General features: G+C 39.7%; 1 protein-coding gene across 2 annotated transcripts in view; it reads right to left on the bottom strand.

Annotated features, from left to right (window-relative positions):
* PRKD1 (protein kinase D1) overlaps positions 1 to 22769 on the bottom strand; it is a 225965-nt gene that overhangs the window by 67281 nt on the left and 135915 nt on the right. For both annotated transcript variants that reach the window (XM_074996914.1, XM_074996915.1), the window contains one exon: positions 22216 to 22354. In XM_074996914.1, the coding sequence (XP_074853015.1) occupies positions 22216 to 22354 (139 nt within the window). The remainder of the gene's footprint in view (positions 1 to 22215; positions 22355 to 22769) is intronic.

Below are 22769 nucleotides of genomic sequence, written 5' to 3'. Positions count from 1 at the left end.
AACCAAAAGAAATCCTTTCTTTGTGAAACACTGTATAAGGAAGGTCTGGCCTGATGGCTCCAATCTCACTGACCCTCCTAACAAAGATGATAGCATCCAAGAATGTCTCAAGTCAACATCAACGAAGGGTCCTGTGGCACCTTATAGACTAACAGAATAGTTTTGAGCATGAGCTTTTGCGAGCACAGACTCACTTCATCAGATGAAGTGAGTCTGTGCTCACGAAAGCTCATGCTCAAAACTATTCTGTTAGTCTATAAGGTGCCACAGGACCCTTCGTTGCTGTTACAGATCCAGACTAACACGGCTACCCCTCTGATACTCAAGTCAACTTGGGTTCTAAAGGAAGACTAGTGAATTTGGACAGGACAAGGTTAAGGTCTTATTGAGTGGTCAGTTTAACCACTGGTGAAAAAATCCTGATCAGGACTTTCATGAACTTTACTGTCACTAGTGGAGTAAGAACAGGGTGTTCCTCCACTAGAAGGAGGAAGGCTCTAATTACTGCTAGGTGTTGTCACAGATTATAGTGAGACCTGAAGTATTTAGGAACAGGAGACATTCTAGGGAATATTGGCACCATTGTTCCCTTGCTGAAAGGCAGACTCTCTTCTACTCTTGTTAAGGATCATCTGAATGGGGGCCAAACATGAGGACTCTATTTACACAACTCACCCTAAAACAGGCCATGACATATAGTGAGACTGAATTGGGGAACTTGGCCTTCCATCCATAATGGGGTAGGAGATGAGAGAACAGGTGAATACTGGGCCATAGGAGAGCAAGAACTGTGTTGGTTCTGTTATAACTTACCTTCCCCGGGACTCTTTGTGGGAGATGGGTCGGGGTGGGATGGGACCAGAATCATAAGCTGGTGTCCTCCCCATACTGGGGAGAAATTAATTTTACTCTCACCACTGGGTGTAAAGGAGAAAACCCCCATAAAGTATCACTGGTCGATAATCTATAGAACCCAACAGTTCACAGTGATCTTGTTTCATTTGTTGGTAGCAGAGCAAGCTGACCTCAAAGTAACAGGGAATGAGGCAGTAGTACATGGATCTTAACCAATATACCAAAAGTGGCTCTTCACTGGTGGTGGTTAACAAGTAGAGGATATGACAATAGCCAGGGAAAGGAGACAAAAAAGCAAGGCAGGCAACCTTTATCATTAGCATTCTCTCATTTAGACGTGAATGATTTGGAATAGTTATTAAAATTATATTTTGATAACAATACATTTTAGTTAGTAAGACAACATTGCATGCCTGTTGAGGAGAAAACCATCCTGCACAGGAGGTCCAGTCCTAGAGCCTTTATCTGCCAGGGTGATCTTTTGATAGTGAGACCTAACCCCTTCAGCAGCCACCTGAACAGCCATCGAATTGGAGACAAGAGGGAAGAATAATTTCTCTCTTTCACATGAACAAAATAGCATCTCTTGGATCTTTTCAGTGCAGGGGCAAAGGATGCTGGAATATGCCATATAGCTCTTTCCAATTCTGCTCTTGATTATGAGCTGTGTATAATTTTAATGTGGATAAATATGTTGCAAAAATAATTGAAATAACTACAGTTTTAGTTACTTTGGTTTTGTTCTGACATGTGTGTATACTTGGGGTTATACCAAAGGTTGTTTTTTATTTGCCTACCATGAGGTATTTTGTACCTTCTCCTGATTCATCTTACATGAGGGATATAACCCATTCAAAGAAATATGCTGTAAAATCCAGCATACTAGGGCATAACAGAGAATCTTCCACAACTGTTTGGTATTGTCACTTTATCAAGTAACAGAAGGGATGTGAAGTTGGGTCCACCTGAGTGTTGTGCCCAGGAGTAACCCTAGCCATTTTCCTGGGTAAGGCAGAAAACATTTTCAGAGATTCTCCTCACACCCTCATCTCCATAAGAGGCAACGCACATAAGCAGCCAGCCAATCAATTGTCTAATTAGAGAACAGAGAAAAATTGAATGCTGAGCAATACGGTCGTCTGGTGCCTCGTGGTACTTGGTGTCCAGGGTGACCCCACCCCGCTCTACTCGCCTACTCCTAGAACCAGCCAAATGGGATCAGTTGCACCTAGTGGAGGTGAAAGTAATGTGGGTACAAAGCAACAGAGGCTTTTTTGGAATCTGCATAGGCAAATCCTACAAATGCTGCACAGTTGGATTTCACAACCAAGAGAGCCCTACACAGTTTCACATGTTGTCACAACCAAAAGATCATGGGGGAAAGATAAGATTTAACTAAATTTCTCTGAAAAAGAAAAGAAAAGAATCTTGGATTCATTTTTACAGATGACCAAAGGTTTTGGCAGACTTCTTATATTACTAACTAAACCAATTAGCCCAGCCATAACAAAGCTGCGATATTATTGCTAACTTTCTCATTATATATAATACTTTTTATCAGAGGCTCTCAAAGTACTGTCCAAAGACAGAAGCTTTACTCTTATGTCATATATGATGAAATACATGCACATCCATGTTTTATATAAAGCTTGCAGGGGGTAAATTGAGTATCTCATTTGAAATGCGAATAGAGAGAACACAAAATGGGTTTATCAGATCACAGAAATGTGTGTTTGTATTAATATGGACTTCTGTGTTCTACAATGAATTCTTTTTGCATTACAAAATGTGTATTCAACATGCTAATCAGAGGGTACTGCCATACTTAAAGGCCAAATACACAATGAAATATTCTTTTAAAAAATAGAGTACAGCATGTATCATGAGCTCTGAGTTTGGCTCAGGACTTCAAAGCTTTCCCCTTGAAAGAGACAGGGTCAATCAAAGAGTAGGCTGCTGAAGTACAGTACTTTAATAATCTATTGGACTATTAGGGGATTTGTTACAGGCAATCAAAGTGACCATACCAAAAACATTTTAAAAGAGACACACTCTGGTGTATATCATACTAAACAGAACTGAGGCCAAAAAAAAAAAAGAAAGACAGTGTGCTTGATCCTGGAAAAATAATAAGATATGGTTTAGATAAACCTTCAGTACAGCAGTTTGTCTTCTACTGCATAATCAGAAATAATAATGAGGTGCTAATTACAGCTCTACAGTACTTCAAAAAATACATCAACGTAAAAAAAAAGACAAAATATTTTAAAAGCCAAATTGCATGCCTTCATTCTTAAAACATAAAAAGATTGTCTTCCATCCTCTTCTGTCTACAGTGACCTGCAGGTGGTTATAATTGACATGTAGTGTTTTCAAGTTTTCTTGTGTCCTTTCAAATGTGTGAAAATGAACTAAAGAATGAAAGCTACAATAGAAGGTAATTCTAGCCTCTGTCAACCTGAAGTGCAACAATGAACTCCCCCCGGGCCCCTGAATGAGGCTCAATATTTTTCAAATTAATATATAGTAAGACGACAAATACAAGCATAACTAAAAGTATATTATGCATATTTTTCTAAATACAGAGTGAACCTTTCTGGTCCAGCACCCCTGGGACCTGACTGCTGCAGAACAGGAGAATTTGCTAAACCACAGGAGCTCAATATTTTCTAGCAGCATTTCCAATACTTCCACTGCTTACTGGGCTCTTAGGACATTTAGGAGTAAATTACAACTAAATAACAGCACATAACTTCTTGTAGTTTTTAAAGAATGTTTTAGATGTGCCTAGATCACACCCTGTAGTGATTGTAGCAGCCATGTCTAAAATAGAGAAGTCAGCTAGAAGATTGTGTGACTGCTTGAAGAATAAAGCATTCCTATTGGTGGGAGATTAACATTTTGATACAGGTAGAACCTCTCTAGTCCAGCATGCTCTCATCCAGCAACATCTGTTATCTGGCATGTCATGTTATTGGCCTGTCATTAGCCTTCTCTTTTTAGTGTAAGTTGTTTGTTTTGTCAGCTTTGGTGTTCCTTGACAATACCTACATCTGTATTTGATACAGTCATTGATCTGTTTCTGCTTTTGGAACTGATAAATGATGGTGCTCTGCTGCTTACAGTGGGCCACCTAACTCTCTTGATCATACCAGAACTTAAGATTTTGATGCAAAACAGTTCAAGCTGTTTCTTTAGTTATTAAAGGATGTTGTATCAAAGGGGTAGCCATGTTAGTCTGACACATCTGACAAAGCAGCTCTTTGCCCATGAAAACTTATGCTCCTAAAATTCTTAGTGTATAAGGTGCCACAGGACTTCTTGTTGTTTTTGTGGATACAGACTAACACAGCTACCCCTCTAATACGACAAGCCAATAACGGAGAAGCACACAGCATTTTTTTTTCAAGTGAGAAGGAAGTGATCCTCTACATGTTTGAAAATGGTCTGCAACCTTCCTTAACAAACTGAGTAGTCAATAATCCTGTTAGCAATGGACCCAGAACACTTCACTGCCTTAAAAGTTAGGATGGCCCTGGGACAGAATCACTGATAGAGTATTTCTGTATGCAGCCAGGGACAGACAAGCTGTCAGGATCCCCAGGTTCATACACAGTCACACAACAGAGGAAAACTTTCCCACAGATAACACAGCAAACTCCTTGTGATAATCAACTGAAAGAACTACTAATAGGGAGAGTCAGTCTTATTAATAAGTCTACACTAGCCAGAAGATTTTAAGTGGGTAGTTCTTGACTTTGTGAATGAGTACATATAAATGTCTATCTTCAATACAGCTTCACTGTTCACCCACATGATATTCCTGTATATAAGATTGGAACGAGGAATCTCCTCAACACTACGGTCTTCAATCTACAACTAACATGATCCAATTCCTGCATATAAGCATTAACCAACATCTATCTATCTATGATGACAACCAGCATATTGCAAAGGACCAAGGAACTAAGAATCCCCTCAAAGACCAATAGTAGTTGATGAGTTTATACCTTGCTCATAGGGCAGTACAACTACAGTATACTAAGCCCCTTCATTTTCAGTTTAAACCAGTTTTTACCAAAAAAATCGCAAGTTTAAGAAAAATATTTAGCTTTTTTTCTGGATTTTCATCTTACTTTTTATCATTCAAATGTATAAAATAATTAGTTGTATTAGGAAAATACAATACACTATGGCTACGTCTACACGTGAAGCCAACATCGAAATAGCTTATTTCGATGTAGCAACATTGAAATAGGCTATTTCGATGAATAACGTCTACACGTCCTCCAGGGCTGGCAACGTCGATGTTCAACTTCGACGTTGCGCGGCACCACATCGAAATAGGCGCTGCGAGGGTACGTCTACACGTCAAAGTAGCACACATCGAAATAAGGGTGCCAGGCACAGCTGCAGACAGGGTCACAGGGCGGACTCAACAGCAAGCTGCTCCCTTAAAGGGCCCCTCCCAGACACAGTTGCACTAAACAACACAAGATACACAGAGCTGACAACTGGTTGCAGACCCTGTGCCTGCAGCATGGATCCCCAGCTGCCGCAGAAGCAGCCAGAAGCCCTGGGCTAAGGGCTGCTGCCCACGGTGACCATAGAGCCCCGCAGGGGCTGGAGAGAGAGCATCTCTCAACCCCCCAGCTGATGGCCGCCATGGAGGACCCAGCAATTTCGACGTTGCGGGACGCGGATCGTCTACACGGTCCCTACTTCGACATTGAACGTCGAAGTAGGGCGCTATTCCTATCCCCTCATGAGGTTAGCGACTTCGACGTCTCGCCGCCTAACGTTGAAGTTAACTTCGAAATAGCGCCCGACGCGTGTAGCCGCGACGGGCGCTATTTCGAAGTTAGTGCCGCTACTTCGAAGTAGCGTGCACGTGTAGACACAGCTTATATGATATATATGTAGTACAACAATACACAACAATACACAGATCTGTTCAAGTAAGCTTCTGTGTTAATTTAGCTACATACAATAAACAAACTCACATGCAAGCTCTGAAAGACATACACATCTGAAAGTACTGATGAATCTCACATTCACCATGTGCACATTTCAAGCTGTTAGTGTGACCACTGACAGGTGGACTGGAATCTAGGACCTCTACAGGTTGAGCTAAAAGCCTGCTGGCCCTCAGCTAAGGGTGTGGAGGACACCTATTCTCTCTGTAAGAAACCCAGGCACCACTAAATGGGAGAGTGAACCACACCCAGTAGGTGTGTGGGATACATACCTCCCCTAGCTGAGGAAGCGCTGCCAAGCTTTAGAGACCCAGTTGAAATCCTGGACAAGCCCTCACTTAATCACCAGCAGGGAGACTAAAGCTCTGGAGTGTAGTGCAGGAGCCTCTATAGTTTGAGCTAACAAGCCAGCTTTCTCTCAGCTAATGCTGTACCGGAGACACTCATTCTCTCTCTGTAAGTGGTCTAGATGCCACTGCATGGGACAATGAGCCACATCCAGTACATGTGTGGGTTACTTTAGCAGATAATGGTTTAAAGATCTGATAGATTAAAATGGGAAGAAAATCAAAATCTGTATCACAATAGGCGCCAGAAAACAAAAGAATATGCATTATTGGCAAGCATTCTGTATTTAATTTTGGGACAGAAAACAACTCTTTCAATACCATAAAAGAATAATATCTTCAAAATAAGTTATGAAACATTTAACAAATAAATTCTTGAAGTTGCTGTAGGACTTAGATGGAGAAAGCGACTGGGATAAGTGCTACTATAAAGCAGTGTCATGAGAGACTTCTGCAAATATGTGCTTAATTAGACAAAGCACAGCTATTCTGGAAAAGTATTTCATGACCAATTCTATTTGCTTTTATGACCTTTTTCATTTTTCTGGTTGGAAATAGTTACAGCTCTCCCCTGCTTACGCTTGATATCATTTGGAGCTCTGGTCCCCCAGTTTGTCTACTATAAATTGAATCCTTTCACTATATTAAGTGCTAATATAAAACAAAGCAAGCAGTCCCATTGCATCGCAAAGACTAACAACTTAAATATTTAAATTCAATATAGATGTCATCTTGCATTTATAAAGTTGGGTAAACGACTGCTTTCCATTTTATTACAGCAAAGTAACTTAGTAGTGGAGCTGCTTTACTACTACAGTGAATAATTCTGTCAAAGTTACTGAATAATTGTTAGATTACTTCTTGTGCAACTGTTTATAGAACTGAGAACATTTCAGTCAGAACATGGTAAATATCTGAAATTTTACACACAGGTGAATTAAGGCAATGAGAACTTAAGTGGCTAAGTCTGGGCAGTGAACCAGGTTTCCAAGTCCCATTTTTTGGTCATCATGGAACACTATAATCCACACATTCATCACATGTAAGGTTGGTAACTGCACCTCAGATTCAGGAATGAAATCACATATACTAAGAAAGCTCCATTTGGTGCAAATCAAGGTAGACCTTGTGCTTACTCCACAGGACACCAATACACACTCTCTCTCAGTATTGGTTCCCCAATTAATAAAGAGTCCAGAAGTTCACAATCCCTATTCAGATATGCACATCCCTATCTAGGCCTGGATCTTTGGGTCTGTGATCATTCTTTTCTCAGTGATCATGAACTTCCATAAATAGCCACACTCCCTTTTGAAGTGTTGACCCAAATGGGGAGGACTGTGAATGCATGAGACAGAACTGTGACAGGATTCTGGACAAGAACAGGGAACTCATTTCTGCAAGTGATAACACCTTACCATTTTCACAGCTAAATACCCAGCTCCTTACTCCAATTTAGCTTTCTTCCAACAAGTATTTTCTACATCTGCACATATGTCATCACATCAGTTATCAATCACTGAATGGGGCATCAGGCACTGATGTACCTCAGCCTTTCATATTCTCTACCACTGACATGTAAGAGTTTAGTCTCTAAAGGGTTTTGGTCTATTCCAGCTTTTTATACACATTACAGGTGTAACTGGATAGGATTTAGTGACCTGTGATATGCAGGGCATCAGACAGGATGTACTTCGGTTCACTTTTGGTGTTAAACTCTATAGAAATATCTACACTATGGGTGCTACAGTGGCACAGCAACTGTGCCACAGTTATGACATAGTAGTGTAGATATTTTATAGAGACAGATGGCATTTTATTGCCACTATAAGAACTCCAACTCTATAAGAGACAACACCAAGGTCAACAGAAGCATTCCTCTGTCAACCAAACTACATCTATAGTTGGGGTGGGTGGTTAACATAGTGTTCAAGGGTGTCGCTCTTTCACATCCCTGAGTGCAAAATATAAACCAGGCCTATGACTTATTTAACTTAGTAACACGGAGACATACAAAATAAACCCACAAACAAAACCCTAATGAACTGATCAAGTTAATTCTCCTAAGGCAAGCAAAGGAAAGGGCCCAAGACCAAAACAACAAACACGGATTTCACCATTGTCTTGTGGGAAAAAGGGAGATGGGAATGGAGATGAGAAATTTTTTTTTAAATTTGAAATATTGCAAGTATTTGATGCAACTTTTACTCATCAAGCAGCAGTGAAATAAAACCAGCAGCACCTTCTCTTTTGCAGAATGAAAATGTAAGGTTTTTTTTTTAAGAAAGTTACATATTTGGAGTTCCCTCAGCGAAAATTCCCTCATTAGACAATAACTTCCCCTACAAATAAAAATCTCATTTTTCCAAAATGCAGTGCAAAGTTTCAGGATGCAAACTGACATTACTTATAATTGCCAAGTCTCTTTTGCATTCAACTGACTCATGAGAGCTTGGCATGAGTAAGAAATGATTAGGGTTCAAAAAAAGCTTGTTTAAAAGTGTTAAGAGAATTCTGTTCCTCATAAAGAAAGATCCCACTTACAAGCTACACATGTAAATTTTGTGCTTATTTTCACACTTCTCTGTTGTTGAAATAATCATTAAGAACCAAAGAATACATGAAAACAACTACTGAAGAACAACTGGCAATAATAGTTCAAGCTAAGTTGACATGTTAAATGATTCCCTGTTGACATTAACTTATTAACGATTTTTATCACCATCTGGTGATGCCCAATAAACTTGCAGTCTTGCAGATATGGTGGAATGCCTAGTTCTCTAAGCCTCCTCTTCCCCCCACCCCAACAACTTTTCCTGCTGTGGAAAAAGAAACACTGCTAGCAGCAGAACATAGTGGAAGAGGGCAAGTGTCACCTGGGTGTGGAAGAAGAAATGTATCTGCATCCAAAATGTAGCAATAACGGCAGCTCCTTGTGGTCATGGAAGAGAAATTAAACATAATCATGAACACAACTATTGAGTGCCTGATGATCCAGACATATTTTACAAAACACAAATCTTATGAATGACTAATTATACATTTTTCCCTGCCCAGGGGCAAGGGGAAGAGTGGATAAACAACCAATCAATGTTGCTTCCTGCTTCAATACCTTCTCTGAAATGAAAAAATAAAATGTTTCCTTAACACCCTTAGAAAGAAGTAGAACTTATGAATCTTACACACAGTAATTGTCAGTTACTCAATTTTAAGAACTTTTTGATTTGATTAACTTCTCTTTTCCCTTCGTGGGGGGGCTCTTGGGACACAACATTACATAAGCCATACGGGGTGAGACCAGAAATCCATCTAGCTGAGTATTCTCTCTTCCAACAGTATTGAATGTCAGATGCCCCAGAGGGAGTGAACAGAACAGGTAATCAAGTAATCAGAAGGTCTCTCCTCTGTCATCTATTTCCAGCCTCTGACACCATTCCTACCCATCCTAACCTCTGTGGCTTTATCTAGTTCTTTTATGAACACAGTTAAAATTCTTGCCTTCGCAACATCCTCTGGAAAGGAGTTCCACCAGCCTACCATGCACTGCATGAAGAAAATCTTCCTTTTGTTAGTTTTAAGCCTGTTACCCATTTGATTTGGTGACCCCTAGTTCTTATGTTATGGGAATAAGTAAATGACTTTTCTCTATTCCCTTTTTCCACACCAGTCATGATTTTATAGACCCCTATCATATGCACCCTTAGTATCATCACTCTAAGCTGAAAAGACCCAGGCTTTTCAATTTCTCTTCATATGACATCTGTTCCAAATACCTAATCATTTTTGTTGAGCTATTTGAAACCATTTCCAATGCCAATATATCTTTTTTCGAGAAGAGACAAACACATCTGTATGCAGTATTCAAGATGTGGGCATACAATGGATTTACATAGAGGTAAAAAGATACTCTCTGTCTTATTCTCCATCCCTTTTTAAATGACTCCTAACCTTCTGATTGCTTTTTGACTGCTACTGCCTTTTTCAGAGAACTGTCCACAATGACTCTGAGACCTCTCTCTTGAGTAGTTACAGCTAAATTAATCCCCATCATTTCGCATGCATAGTTGGGATTATTTTTTCCAATGTGTATTACTTTACATTTATCAACATTAAATTTCATTTGCTGTTTTGTTGCCCAGTCACTTAGGTTTGTGAGATTTTTTGAAGCTCTTCATAGTCTCCTTTGCTCTTATCTGTCTTGAGGAGTTTAGTATCATCTGCAAATTTTGCCTCCTCGCTATTTACCCCTTTCTCCGTAACATTATAAATAGGACTGGTTTCACTACAGACCTTTGGGGACATCACTAGCTACCACTCTCCATTCTGAAAACAGACGATTTATTCCTACTGTTTGTTTCCTGCCTTTTAACCAGGTATCAACCCGTAAGAGGATCTTCCCTCTTGTCCCATGCCAATGAGGGAGCATAATTAACACTGGCAGTGCTAACATGCCAACAAGTATTAAAGCATGACGTTTAAGACAACGGCACAGATTTCATACGGTTTGGCTATGTCTACACTTGCCCCCAACTTCGAAGGGGGCATGGTAATCAGGGTGATGGGAGATTACTAATGAAGTGCTGTGGTGCATATGCAGCACTTCATTAGGCAAATTCTCCTCCACGGCAACTTCCAAGTGGCAAACTTCAAAGCGTCGGCATGCCACGTAGCCGTGAGCACTTCGAAGTGCCCACACTACTTTGAAGTGCCTTTGTTTCCACCACCCTGATTACCATGCCCCCTTTGAAGAAAGGGACAAGTGCGGACATAGCCTTTGGTATATTTTCCTGAATCAGAGAAAAATCACATATAAAATATATTTCAAACTTCATCTGTCTTGCATTCCAGTAGAATGTCACAAATTTAGGTTTTACATGATGGCTCTTCCACATAAACTTTTGCAATGAAGTAAAATCAATTTCAGAACAAAATTAATGGACCAAATCCTGCCCTGGTCAGCTCAATAAGGGAAAAGTAAGAGATGCTACCATGAGATTCTCCTGCTCTAGCATGTCTGTCAGTCTAGGCATGATTCCTCAGAACAGACTGACAGAGTGCGCTCTGCTGATCCTGATTAGGTGGTACAATCCAGATTCTGCTTTCCGTTCAAATATTGTTTGGAATCCTCAGAGTGTAAAAAGGGCATGATTGGAATTCTTTTTAACCAGACATATTACAATTAAATATGTGCAAACTTATCTTTTCTGTTCCATATATACTTTTCAGTGAACAAAGTATAGAAATGTACAATACTTATGTGGTTCCGTGTCTTAAAATAAATTTTAATAAAATCAGTATTTGCCATCCTAGGTCACCAAGACAGTACCCATCAGATTCTGCAAAGCCATCATATACTTCTTGGCTAAGATAAAATTCTTATCAACCCTGACACACTTTATGTATTTCCTTTTGGCACCCAGAACAAAGGTGTGAAGGATTCAAAGGAAAATCTCTCAGTTGGTCTGGACAAAACCAGGGCTCAGACTGACTTGGCACATGGCAGTACAGGATACCTACTTCTATGTGTGGAAATCTTGTGCTACTGAATCCCAGCTTTTATTTAAAATAAAGTAAGTTTCACTGTCATGCTTAAAAGTTTTATCCAAATCTAACTTTGGCAGAGATGTATATGTAAGTCTGCAGAAAGCCTGAAGCAAAATCTGAGAATTCTGTCCCATTCATCTCAGTGATGGATTAAATAGTATCCAGTGATTGTGATTTAAGTGTAATTATTGTTTACTATTTCATTCCTCATGTGAGAAACAACAGGGGAGTCACACAGCTACACAGTGTACTTTGAATGATATTTGAGTGGTATTTAGCAAAAATTACATTCAAATCAGAATACAGCCCATCAGATAGCATACAGAATTGTATCTTGAATATCTCCACCATGTATGGGGAGAAATCTCATTGGAAAACTCCAGATTGTAGAATTTAGGCTTGTGGCCCGCACCAGCAGATACTTCTGAATCATAGCAGAAGCCATCAGGACTCCTAGTGTGAGAGCACATTCTGTAAAATTGATTTGCACATCTTCGACACAGAGAGAGCAGAGTTATGAAGAGATCTTCAATGCTTCTGTTCAAGCCATAGAGACCTGTGCTTTGGGGCTAAACTCTAATGCCATGTCTACACGGCATTTCTCTTGCGAGAGAGAAATGCAAATGAGGGAATTCAACATTGCAAATGAAGCACTGATTTACAAATCCCATGCTTCATTTGCATAACCTCACACGATTGTGTTGTCGGGAAAGATTTCGGTGAAAAAAAAAACGCCCTGTAGATGGGGTTCTGTCAGCAAACACCTCCTTTTTCGATAGAACCTTTATACCTCATTTTTTCAGGGATGAGGGTTCTGTCGAAAATGGGGGTTTTCACAGATGGAATACCATCTACTCGACTGGGTTTTTTTCACCAAAATCTCTCCTGACAATGCAGTCGCATGAGATTATGCAAATGAAACAACTAATACTTATTTAAGGAAAACTTATTAATAGGTTATCAGAACAAGCATCATGATTCTTTAGTGTTTATCTGTTGGTTGAGCTCTGAAGATGTATCTTGTCACTCAAAGCTGATAGTTACGGTAACTATCCCTTTACCTTGATAACTGATTACTGCTCTGTGCTAGACCCCTTTGCTAGAGCTAGGAGCATGCCACTGGTCTCCAAAACCATATTTCCCTATGCTGAATATGGAACACCTAGTAAAATTACTCGTATTCAAGAAAGTTCAATAGTAATCCAAACTACGCAGTATACATTTTGAAATGAACATCAAGTTGACTGAGCCCCCATTAAAAAGAAATACTGTGTAATACAAGGGTCAGCAACCTTTCTGAGGCAGAGTGCTGAAATTTGACCTTTTGACCTCTACGTATGGTTCAAGTGCTGGTGATACTTTTAAAGTTATTAACAGTCCTACTTACAACAACTTCATTAATAAATAAATAAAGATGCAGAGCTGTACCATTTACTTGGTGGTTGGTAGCATTAGATGGTCTTTTGTTGATCCACTATTGGCATGGCTTTCAACAAGCTTCATGGGGAAGGAGGGGTGGGGCTGAGCTCCCGCCTTGCATGCTGATGAAAATCATCTCGTGTTCCACTCTTGGCCCTTGTGTCAGGGGTTGCTGACCCCTGGTATTACACTTTCTTATCTTCAAGGTTTTAGGGCTCACATGGGGAGAAGTGACACACACAATTTCTTGTACATCTCTCTCATATGTGGAATGGTGTGTGTGTGAGCAGGGTGACTGAACAACCATCCCTGATGCTCTCCATCCTCCATGCCAGGCTGGGCCCCCACATAGACCTGCCTCTTCCAGCACCTGATGCTCCTTCCTGAGGTAATAAATTGTGGGGGTGACCACACAGGGTCACAGGTCCCTTTCCCAGATTTATGCTGAGGCCAACAGTAGTCTTTCAGCACTGTGCAAGAGAGAAGAGATGGGAGCGTGGATAACCTGGCTTGAACCTACGCGGAACTCATTTCTTCTATCCTCTTTTCCTCCCCCTTCCCATGGCTGGAAGAAACATGTCCCTTCATGGCCTCACATTGTTGGAAAGCAGCTAATTCCTGACTGGTGCTGGTCATGAACATAACTCAGTTGCCTCCTGTCCACAACTTACAGCACAGGCACGCACATCTTGTGAGCTATGGATCAGGGAAGATTTCTCTGACTGAAAAAGCTACCTGGAACCCAGCAGTTGAGATTGTGCTGACAGACTAGTAGGGGAATTGGCCTGGCCCTGCATGTTGCATCTTCCCCACACCACCAGCCTTGAAACCAACTCATATCATTGGCCACTGAATTCCCCACTGCTGTCCGACTTACTTGCATTGGACAGGCAGCTGGTGAGCAGGGATCTGGTCAGCACAAGGGCCTGCCAGCAGTGATGGGGGGTGAGGTCTGTGTGAAAAAATACAGCACGACTTGCACATTTTTAAGAAAAGGTTGGAACAACTTCAGGAGGGCTTAAATACTGGACTGTCCCTTTAAAAATGGGATGTCTGATCACCTTACTGATCGTCCACACCAAGAAGATCACATGTAAAAAATTAATTTGATAGATAAACATGTGTTTTCAGTACATGTCAAAATCATTATTAATTGTAGATGGAACAAAATATACCTGTGACTTTGTGCATTACCTAACACAGTGATTCAAAATTCTGCAACAGTGCATACACTTTGGCATGCACCAGCGGCGACTTTTGGAGCTAACGGAAAGTATGTCAACTATAACTTTTAAAGTAAGTTAGAAACAACTTAGGCAAATATACATGTGTGTGTGCTCGCACGCACACACACACACACGTCACAAAATTAAAGCTGTTGTTTTATTCTTTCAATATTATCCACCCATATTGTTTGAATACTTTTCTAAGCATTCTGTTTATACTTCCACCAGAATTCTCAACTGTCTTGTGCAGGCTTCTACCCCTTACCTTGATAACTGGTTACTGCACTGTGCTAGACCCCTCTGCTAGAGCTAGGAGCATGCCACTGGTCTCCAAAACCTCCCTCCTCCGACTGAACCCACGCTACAAAGCAAATGAACACAGTGACATACTTGTTGTGGTGCTCCTGGCTGCTTGATGATTAAGCTATTAAAAAGAGGCATAGAAGAATGAGACAACCATGTGTTCAGAAGTCACACCTTAGATACAACATGGCTGCTTCCTGCAGTACCGTCCATCTGTGATGTACCAGTGTAGTCTGCTGCCCTTGGCTGACAAGTTTGGTTTATCACAGAAGGGAAAAACCAAACCAAACCAAACCAAACCAAACAAAACATCTTACTGGATGGACAAGGAAACTGGGATTAGGAGGTGGGGAGGAAACTGGATGGACAAAAGAGATCTATAAGAAAGATTGTGACTGGGATCCACCGGGGAGAGAGAAGTGTGGAGAGAAGAGAAGCAAGTCATATAAGGAGGAACTAAGAGTAAAGGAAACTGGGGACAAAGGGGACTAGGATGAGAAACCAGGAGTGAGAAAGAGACAGAACTGGGACAAGCACAGATTAGAGGAAATATAGCAGAAGGGGAAGCATGTCGAACCTGGGGGAAATGACAAGGAGAGTCTGTGCCCACCAGAGTCCCCTCTAGGGTCTGGAATGGAACTCAAAATTCCTTAGTCTCACCCTTCCTCTTTTGTCAGCAAATATCTGTGAAACCTATTGGCAAATTCTCCCATAACCATCTTGTACTGTTCCACACAGAGGTTAACAATGTACTCCTGCTATCAGTTATTCCATTAGCTCAAGAAACAGAGATCTAGGTGGTAGGCCAAAAAGGGTGTAACCCTGCAGATGACCTGAGTGCGTAACAGCAGCATGTAATATGATGAAATATCTTTTTGCTTTTTTAAAAACCTAGGAAAACAACCACAAAAATGTTAAAATAATCATGTAAAAGTCAAGTGCTCAGAACTTAGGAAATGCCCAAACTAAGGTTGCCTTTGCAACTTGAATTCAGTCCTCTTCTCCATATACATAGCAATACAGTTGTTCCTTAAAGATTACCGACTTCTTGTTCCCTACGATCACCCCATCATTCAGTGCACAGAGTGGACCCACTCTGAGGATCAGGTCTATGTAGTGAAGGAAGGCAGCTGTTGTCTACAGGGGTCTTGCCTCATTTTTTGCAGAAGTCAGAAAGTGTGCAGTGAATGAAGCAGGGGATTGCAGGAAGAAAATGGATTATTTGGTTGAAAGCTATGGCAGCTGGATCCAGCCCTGCAGAACTGAATTCTATCCCTGCCTCTGCCACAGAGCTCCCCTGTATGTTGGGCAAGTAATTTAATCCATACTTTTTACAAATGGTCACTAACTGTGTATGCCTCATTTTTGAGTGTTCAGGCTGGAGTCTGATTTACAGTGCTGCTGAGTACTCAGAGCTGCAGCTGAAGGCAATAGGAACCGTGGAACATACTTTATATGTATACCTCCTAAAATATTACATTAAGTACTTTAAAAAATCAGATTATAAACATCTGTATTTAGGCACTCCTTCACCTCTCAAATATATTATGATGATAAATTAATGAAATGTTTGCAAAGGACTTCTTAGATATTAAAGTGGTGAGCATTAGTGAAAAGCCCATGTGAAAATTAATATTTCTGTCTGCAGCACAGAATTTAAATAGCATGCAGTAAATAAGGGGAGGGGCCATATATTAAACAATGAGAATAAAACAAAATTTTGAACAGCTGCCCATTAAGTCTGTGTCTACACTAGCAAGTTCTTTCAAAAGATTGTTTCAAAAGAAGGGAGCTCTTTTGAAAGAGCCCCTGGAGTGTCTACACACAGAAAGCATTCTTTCAAAAGTAAATTGAAAGAATGTGGCGCTCCTTTCAAAATCACTTTTCCTTTCCCATTTTACGAAGAGGGCCCCCTTTTGAAAGCTTCTTTCAAAGGAAAACATGGGTAGACACTATGCAGGGCCCTTCTTTCAAAAAACAATCTTCATTTTCGATCCCTGGTCATTCTTTTCGAAAGAGTGGGGGCTGTGTGGATGCCCTCTTCTGGAAGAAGCTCTTTTGGAAGAAATCCTTCGGAAGAGCTTCTTTCAAAAATCTGTCTAGTGTCCATGTCGCCTAACTGAGCACCATCCATTCTGTCCACGAAATGGGGCAGGAAAACACAGGATGGGATCATTTAAGTAAAGTTTACATCATAGTGCATACACACAAGGGGTATGGTTTAAGATTACACAAGCAACCTTAACCCTGGCATTTTCTAACTTTTTAGTGTTTCACTTTGCAGCCGTTTTTTTTTTCGGGTGTGTTGTAAGGCTCAGTCTCATCACCTTTAATGTCAGAAGGGACCTAGTTTAGCACTTAATGTCATGATTTAATCTCACTCCTGCACACTCCAAGCCACAGAATCTTACCCACCCACTCCTACAACTGGTGCATAACTTCTGTATGAGTTGCTGTAGTCCTCACATCTTACAGTAAAGATTTCAAATGACAGACAATCCACCTTTTTCTGTAGTGCAAGCCAGGAAGTGACCCATGCCCCATGCTAGAGTGCAAATTGTGCATTTTCTGGCTGATTTGATGAGGACTGTGAATTTTCTTTCACATTGTATCACACTACTTCAGACAGCTAAAAGGCATGGTGTCCTCAGATGAGCAGGGTGATATTTGTCCTCACTATGCTGTCATTAATATCGTAAGCACACTGAGTATGCATTTTTTTTCATGTTCAGTTCTTGCTCTGTAAATCATACTGGCACATTATGGGCATAGAGCTGAGTGTGATTTAATGTTTCTAACTACTGTGAAGGAGTCTATTAGGCAGTGTTCTTTCATACAACCCAATATGACAATCAGACATAAAAATGGTACTACCGAAAGAAAACTCAATTACGTTTGCCACCCACCACTAAAGAAAAAATCTCTTGAAGCCTTGGGAAGAGTTCTCTATCGATCCATAAGTATTCTTCCTTCTAACCTGGGGGAGGGAAAGAGAAGGGATTTCTTTTTCTAATGTCTCACATTTTACCCTCATTATAGTAAGAATCCAATATGTTATGGTAGCTGTATCTCTCCAAGGGCAGAATTGAGATCATCATTTTTATGGTGCATCAGCAGTGATGTAAGATTCCATGCCTCAACAAAATCACACTTTAATACTTCTTCCCATTTCTTTTGATGTGATTATCTTTCAATTTGCCTAGTAGATATATTTTTAACTTTTTTTTTAAAAAAAGTTTTAATGTATTCCTGGTTTGACACAACAAAATTGTAAAACTCCTACAGTGTTCTACTTTTTTGATATAATATAAGCACCCTGTAATTTTACATGCCAGAAAAGACAGAGCACCTGAGAATACTGCTTATTCAAATTTACAGAACAGCATTCAAAGATGCATTATGTTTCTCTAGGGGAACTAAAGGTCAGAATATATGAAAAGACAAAAATGTTTTTCAAATAAACCCTGCTGAAATGTTCTTCTGATTACACGCCCTACTGCCAAATTTTCTTAAAACCGTTATCCATAGTCATATAGGGACATGACAAGGAGTAGATATTTCAAATGCAAAACAATCTGATAGAGCTGAATATTTAAAAGTACTAAATGAGTCTCTAGGCAATGAAAAGTGGCTCTTTTCTGTTTGTGTTTGTTTGTTTGTTTGTTTGTTTGTGGATTATTTGGGTTCCTTTCATCTGTGTTGTTGGATACAGTGCAAGCTGCTTGGCATTTAGTATAATTAAGAACTGTTTGAAAGTTTACTGAGATGACATTTTTACATGAAGAAATAAAAGTACACATAAATCAAAGAAGTTCTGTATAACAACATTCTGAAATTCCCTGAATGAGCACTGACAACTGTCAAGCACAAAATGAAGGATAAAGAGCATTTCTAGGTAAGAATTAGATTATAACACCATTCTATTTGTCAAAATTTTCACTTGTTTTGTTTTTAAACACACAGGTGTTTAGAGGAACGCAACAGATCATTAGGATGCTTTGGCCGCCACTGGTTTAAAGATATGTTTTTGGTGGTTCGGTCTGGTACCTATGCAGATCAAGCATACAACAGAAAACTGGAAGACTGGGAGACATGGGCAGTTGTTTGTGAATATCTCTCTGACAAAGTGGGCCGCAGAATGAAAAAGGTGGAGAACTATTATCCAAGAAGCTTCATCTCTCTTTCCATCCTAGAGCTCTTGGGAGAATTGAGGGATGAGGGAGAGTTAAACAGATAGAATCCCAAAGGTGTGTCAGCCAGGCTATGCCTACATGAGACGCCTCCGTCAACAGAAGACGCTGTTGCAAATGATTTCCCAGCAAAACTTCTATCAACAGATTGCATCTACACATAAAAGCAGATCAAAAGGGCAATCTGCTCTGTCAACAGAGAGCAGCCAGACTGTGTGGCCCTCACTTGACAGAACAACTGACTGGAAGCTTTGCAAACAGGACTGCCCAGTGACCCAGAAGCCCTGTCTGTCAACAAAAGGTGAGCACTGTCAAAATAGGCATTATACCTGAATGGGGAGAAGTATAAAACTGCTGGAGGATGTGCCAGGTTTTGTCGACAAGCTGTCAACAAAGCAAATTTTGCATGTAGATGCTCTGTGGTTTTTCCCAAAAAATGCCTGGTTTTGCTGGGAAAAGCCTCTCATGTTGATGTAGCTCCAGAGTTTTGAGTAGAAGTTTTCTGGTTTTATACTGTCTTAATTCACCAAGTCAGCACAGTTTAAGTACCCAAAGGCTATAGTGCCACATCTGCCGAAGAAACATGAGAGAAAGTGGGTGAGGAGAAAGGTAAAACTAAGAGAACAGAAGAGAAGAAAGATTTAAATAGGATAAATTTTGCCTCACTTAAGGGGCCCCACTGAAACTCAGAAATCATGTGGTTTTGCCCTCAACATAATCCCATCTCACACATTGCTATGCTATATATATTGCTGGATTATTCCGAATGAAAATCAAAGTAGACAACAGCCACAGAACTTATGTGGAACTTGAGACTGAATTACAGACCAACCTTTCTACAGGTCTCATTAATAGGAACCTGGCAGTAGACTAAATAACTAAATTCTGGAAAGTCAAATATAGGCCCAATATGTAAGGATGCTGAGAATTCCTCCAGACATTCATTAGTTACAGTTATGGAAGAGTTAATGAAAAATAAGATAGGTTTCATGTTCAAAGCATCTTATGAAAACTGAACCCTATTCTCTCCACTGAGATGCATGTTATCCCACAGTAATTTCTGCTGTGGCTTCAGTTACTACCTATATGTAGATAGCTCTAATTTCTCTCTCCTCACTCATGGCCCTCCCCTGAAAATGTAGATGGTTAGTTCAGCTGTGTCTCCAGTAAATCTACCTGGATGTAGCATGCAAAAGCTAAGCTCCTCATCTCTTCCTCCATCCCATTTACCTTGTCTCATTTCTCTTGAACATTCGAGCATCCTCCATTTCCCATCCTATCAAATTTAACATATTTTTATTTCCCCTTTCATTTTTCACAATTTAAGTTGTTGCCAAATTCTATCAATATTTTATTGATAAAATAAATGTTTCTATCATTTCTCCATCTTAATCATCAGTATTCTGTTCATCTCACCTTTTCTACAGTAACTTACCATTTTCTGAACTCCCCAATAACCAAAGATGCTTCTTAAGTCTATGCTGTTATCCCACTACTCAGTTCACACTGCTCCCCTCTTACTGTCTCTCCTGTGCCTATCCCACCTCTTTGTAAAGGCCTACGTTCCTCATCTTGTCCATTTCAACCTTCCTCTTCATTCTGCCGCTATCATGTGCCTACCTCTTTCCTTAGCTTTCTGCTTTCATTATTGCCTTCATAACTTCTTTCATACTATCCCCTTATATCGTTAACAATATCATTACCACAGTGGAGCAAATATTCAGCATCTCTTCTTTCCAAATGCCTTGTCAAAATATACTTCTGTGAAGTCTAATCCACTATAACAGACCTATTTACCATCTGAAACAAACACTATTATTTAATTGTTACGACACTATAACATTGTATGTGATAATTCTCTCTCTTGGGTGAGCCAGAAATGTGTAGTCTTGATCTGTCCTTTTAGTTTGGAACCTCCTTGGGGAAGTGACTGTCTCTCCTCTGACTGGAATGCCATTCCTTATTTAACCTGTCTTCAGTGGAATGGGAACCAATGTGTTGATCTACGGAGCTTTCCATTGCCTACCTAATAGTTTCATATTTACAAAGACAGAGAATAGACAGATGATCAAAGGCACTGAATAAGCACAGCTTCCATATATCTGGTTTTATTTATATTTTCCTAGATATTGTTTTTTTGCTTTCCATTTAAGCCCTGCTGTGACTTTTGTCTGTAACTAATAATTATTAGGCTTTATTTTGATATAATCTCTGTTCATCAGCAAAGAAATGCTATCAGACTGGTTCTCCCACTCTCATAAGTGAGTGTTTGCTCAATGTCCACTTTACATGTTTTGAAGCATTACCTGAAAATAAAGAGGACTAGGAATCAGAGAATTTCTGCATAGCAAGGAGTGAAAAATCTAAGAAGGTGAGTGCAGATGCTGAGACAATTGATGGAACCAAGAAAGGTGCATATTTATTTATTTAAATTTATAATAGTATCTACAGGCATGCATGTTTGTCTTTTTTCATAATTTTAAGATGATCAGAATTCATAAAATTCACCAACTGTACAACATAGCTTGCATTTTTGTGTTGGTTTTAAACCACAGCTTTCCTTTCCCTGCACCATTTTGTTTGCTGGTTATGTTCATGTTCTGACCCTGCCTAATTTACATTCCAAGTTCTTCAAAGCTGTGTCTGTATTTTTTAAAAAATCCATACAATGCCAAAGAAAAGTACAGTCCTACATAAATCTATATGACTGACTAGTAATAATAACAACAAAGGTTTGTGCCATTGGAGTATTTTGAACAACTAAAACATTAAATAATTGCTACAAAATGCACATTTTTATATAAATCTCCTTTTAAGCCACTGTTAATGTAACTGCATGCTAATTTTCATGTATTTTTATCTTAGTTGTTTTGGTTTTACCTATTCACCAGAAGACACTTATCTTCCCGTATCAGCTTTTTTTTTTTTCAATGTTTGCTGTGTGTTATTACTATTTACCTATACATACATATCTCATAGAACTGGAAGGGACCTCGAGAGGTCATCGAGTTCAGTCCCCTACCATCTTGGCAGGACCACGCACCATCCCTGATTTAATCTTTTATTTTTAAAATTCAGGTGCTGCTTTATTAGAAATTATGGGAAAAAACAGGCTATCAGAAAACATGCAGTATGACAGGGTAAAAAGGCACACCATATTAACATTCGTTAGGGATAACTTCTGTGCTCACTTATATACACACAGCTCCCAGTTGTTGCACATATATAATTGAGAGTAGATTTTTGACTAAGCAAATCCATGAAATGAACTAAGATACCTATCCAACACCAAAATACTGTAGGCTTTTTCAATTACAGTACATGATAGCAAGCCTCAAGAAAATATACACTTTACCTGACAAAACAACCTCAATTAGGTCTCCTTCTTGGATATCTGTAGCAGACTTCACCAGTTGGAGAATATTTTCAGAGGTAGGGTCGTGACGAAAAAGTAGAATTTTATCATACATTCCATAGAAACCACATTCCGGAAACTGCAAATACACAACCATGAACATTTATCATAACAATATAAAATACAGATGTGTAAAAATTAATACAACTAACATTTATTTTTGATAATGCATCTGCCCTCAAATTTATAGATGACAAAGTTACACATTTATGTAGATTTTTCTTTCTCCATTTAGACCATTTCCTATTCCAAAGCTACTCAAGTATGCGACTTATTACCAATACAAGTATTATGATGTGTGTTATAAATACTTCAGTAGTTAAATAATCTTCAGGCACTGGAGCTGGCTATTTGCCCTTCCATGTACGCACTTTCATGTTTCCATCCCCTGCTCCGATTGCTAAAGAGCTTTCTTACAGATTTCTAGCCTACCCTTTATTCTACCGCTAGTACAGTACCACTATTTAGATCAATCTGTCCCACCCCCCAAAACA

This window comes from Carettochelys insculpta, chromosome 6 (assembly GCF_033958435.1).
Source record: "Carettochelys insculpta isolate YL-2023 chromosome 6, ASM3395843v1, whole genome shotgun sequence".
NCBI classification, from domain to species: Eukaryota; Metazoa; Chordata; order Testudines; family Carettochelyidae; genus Carettochelys; species Carettochelys insculpta.
Note: the sequence above shows the minus strand (reverse complement) of the source record. Positions and strands in the feature narration are given on the sequence as shown.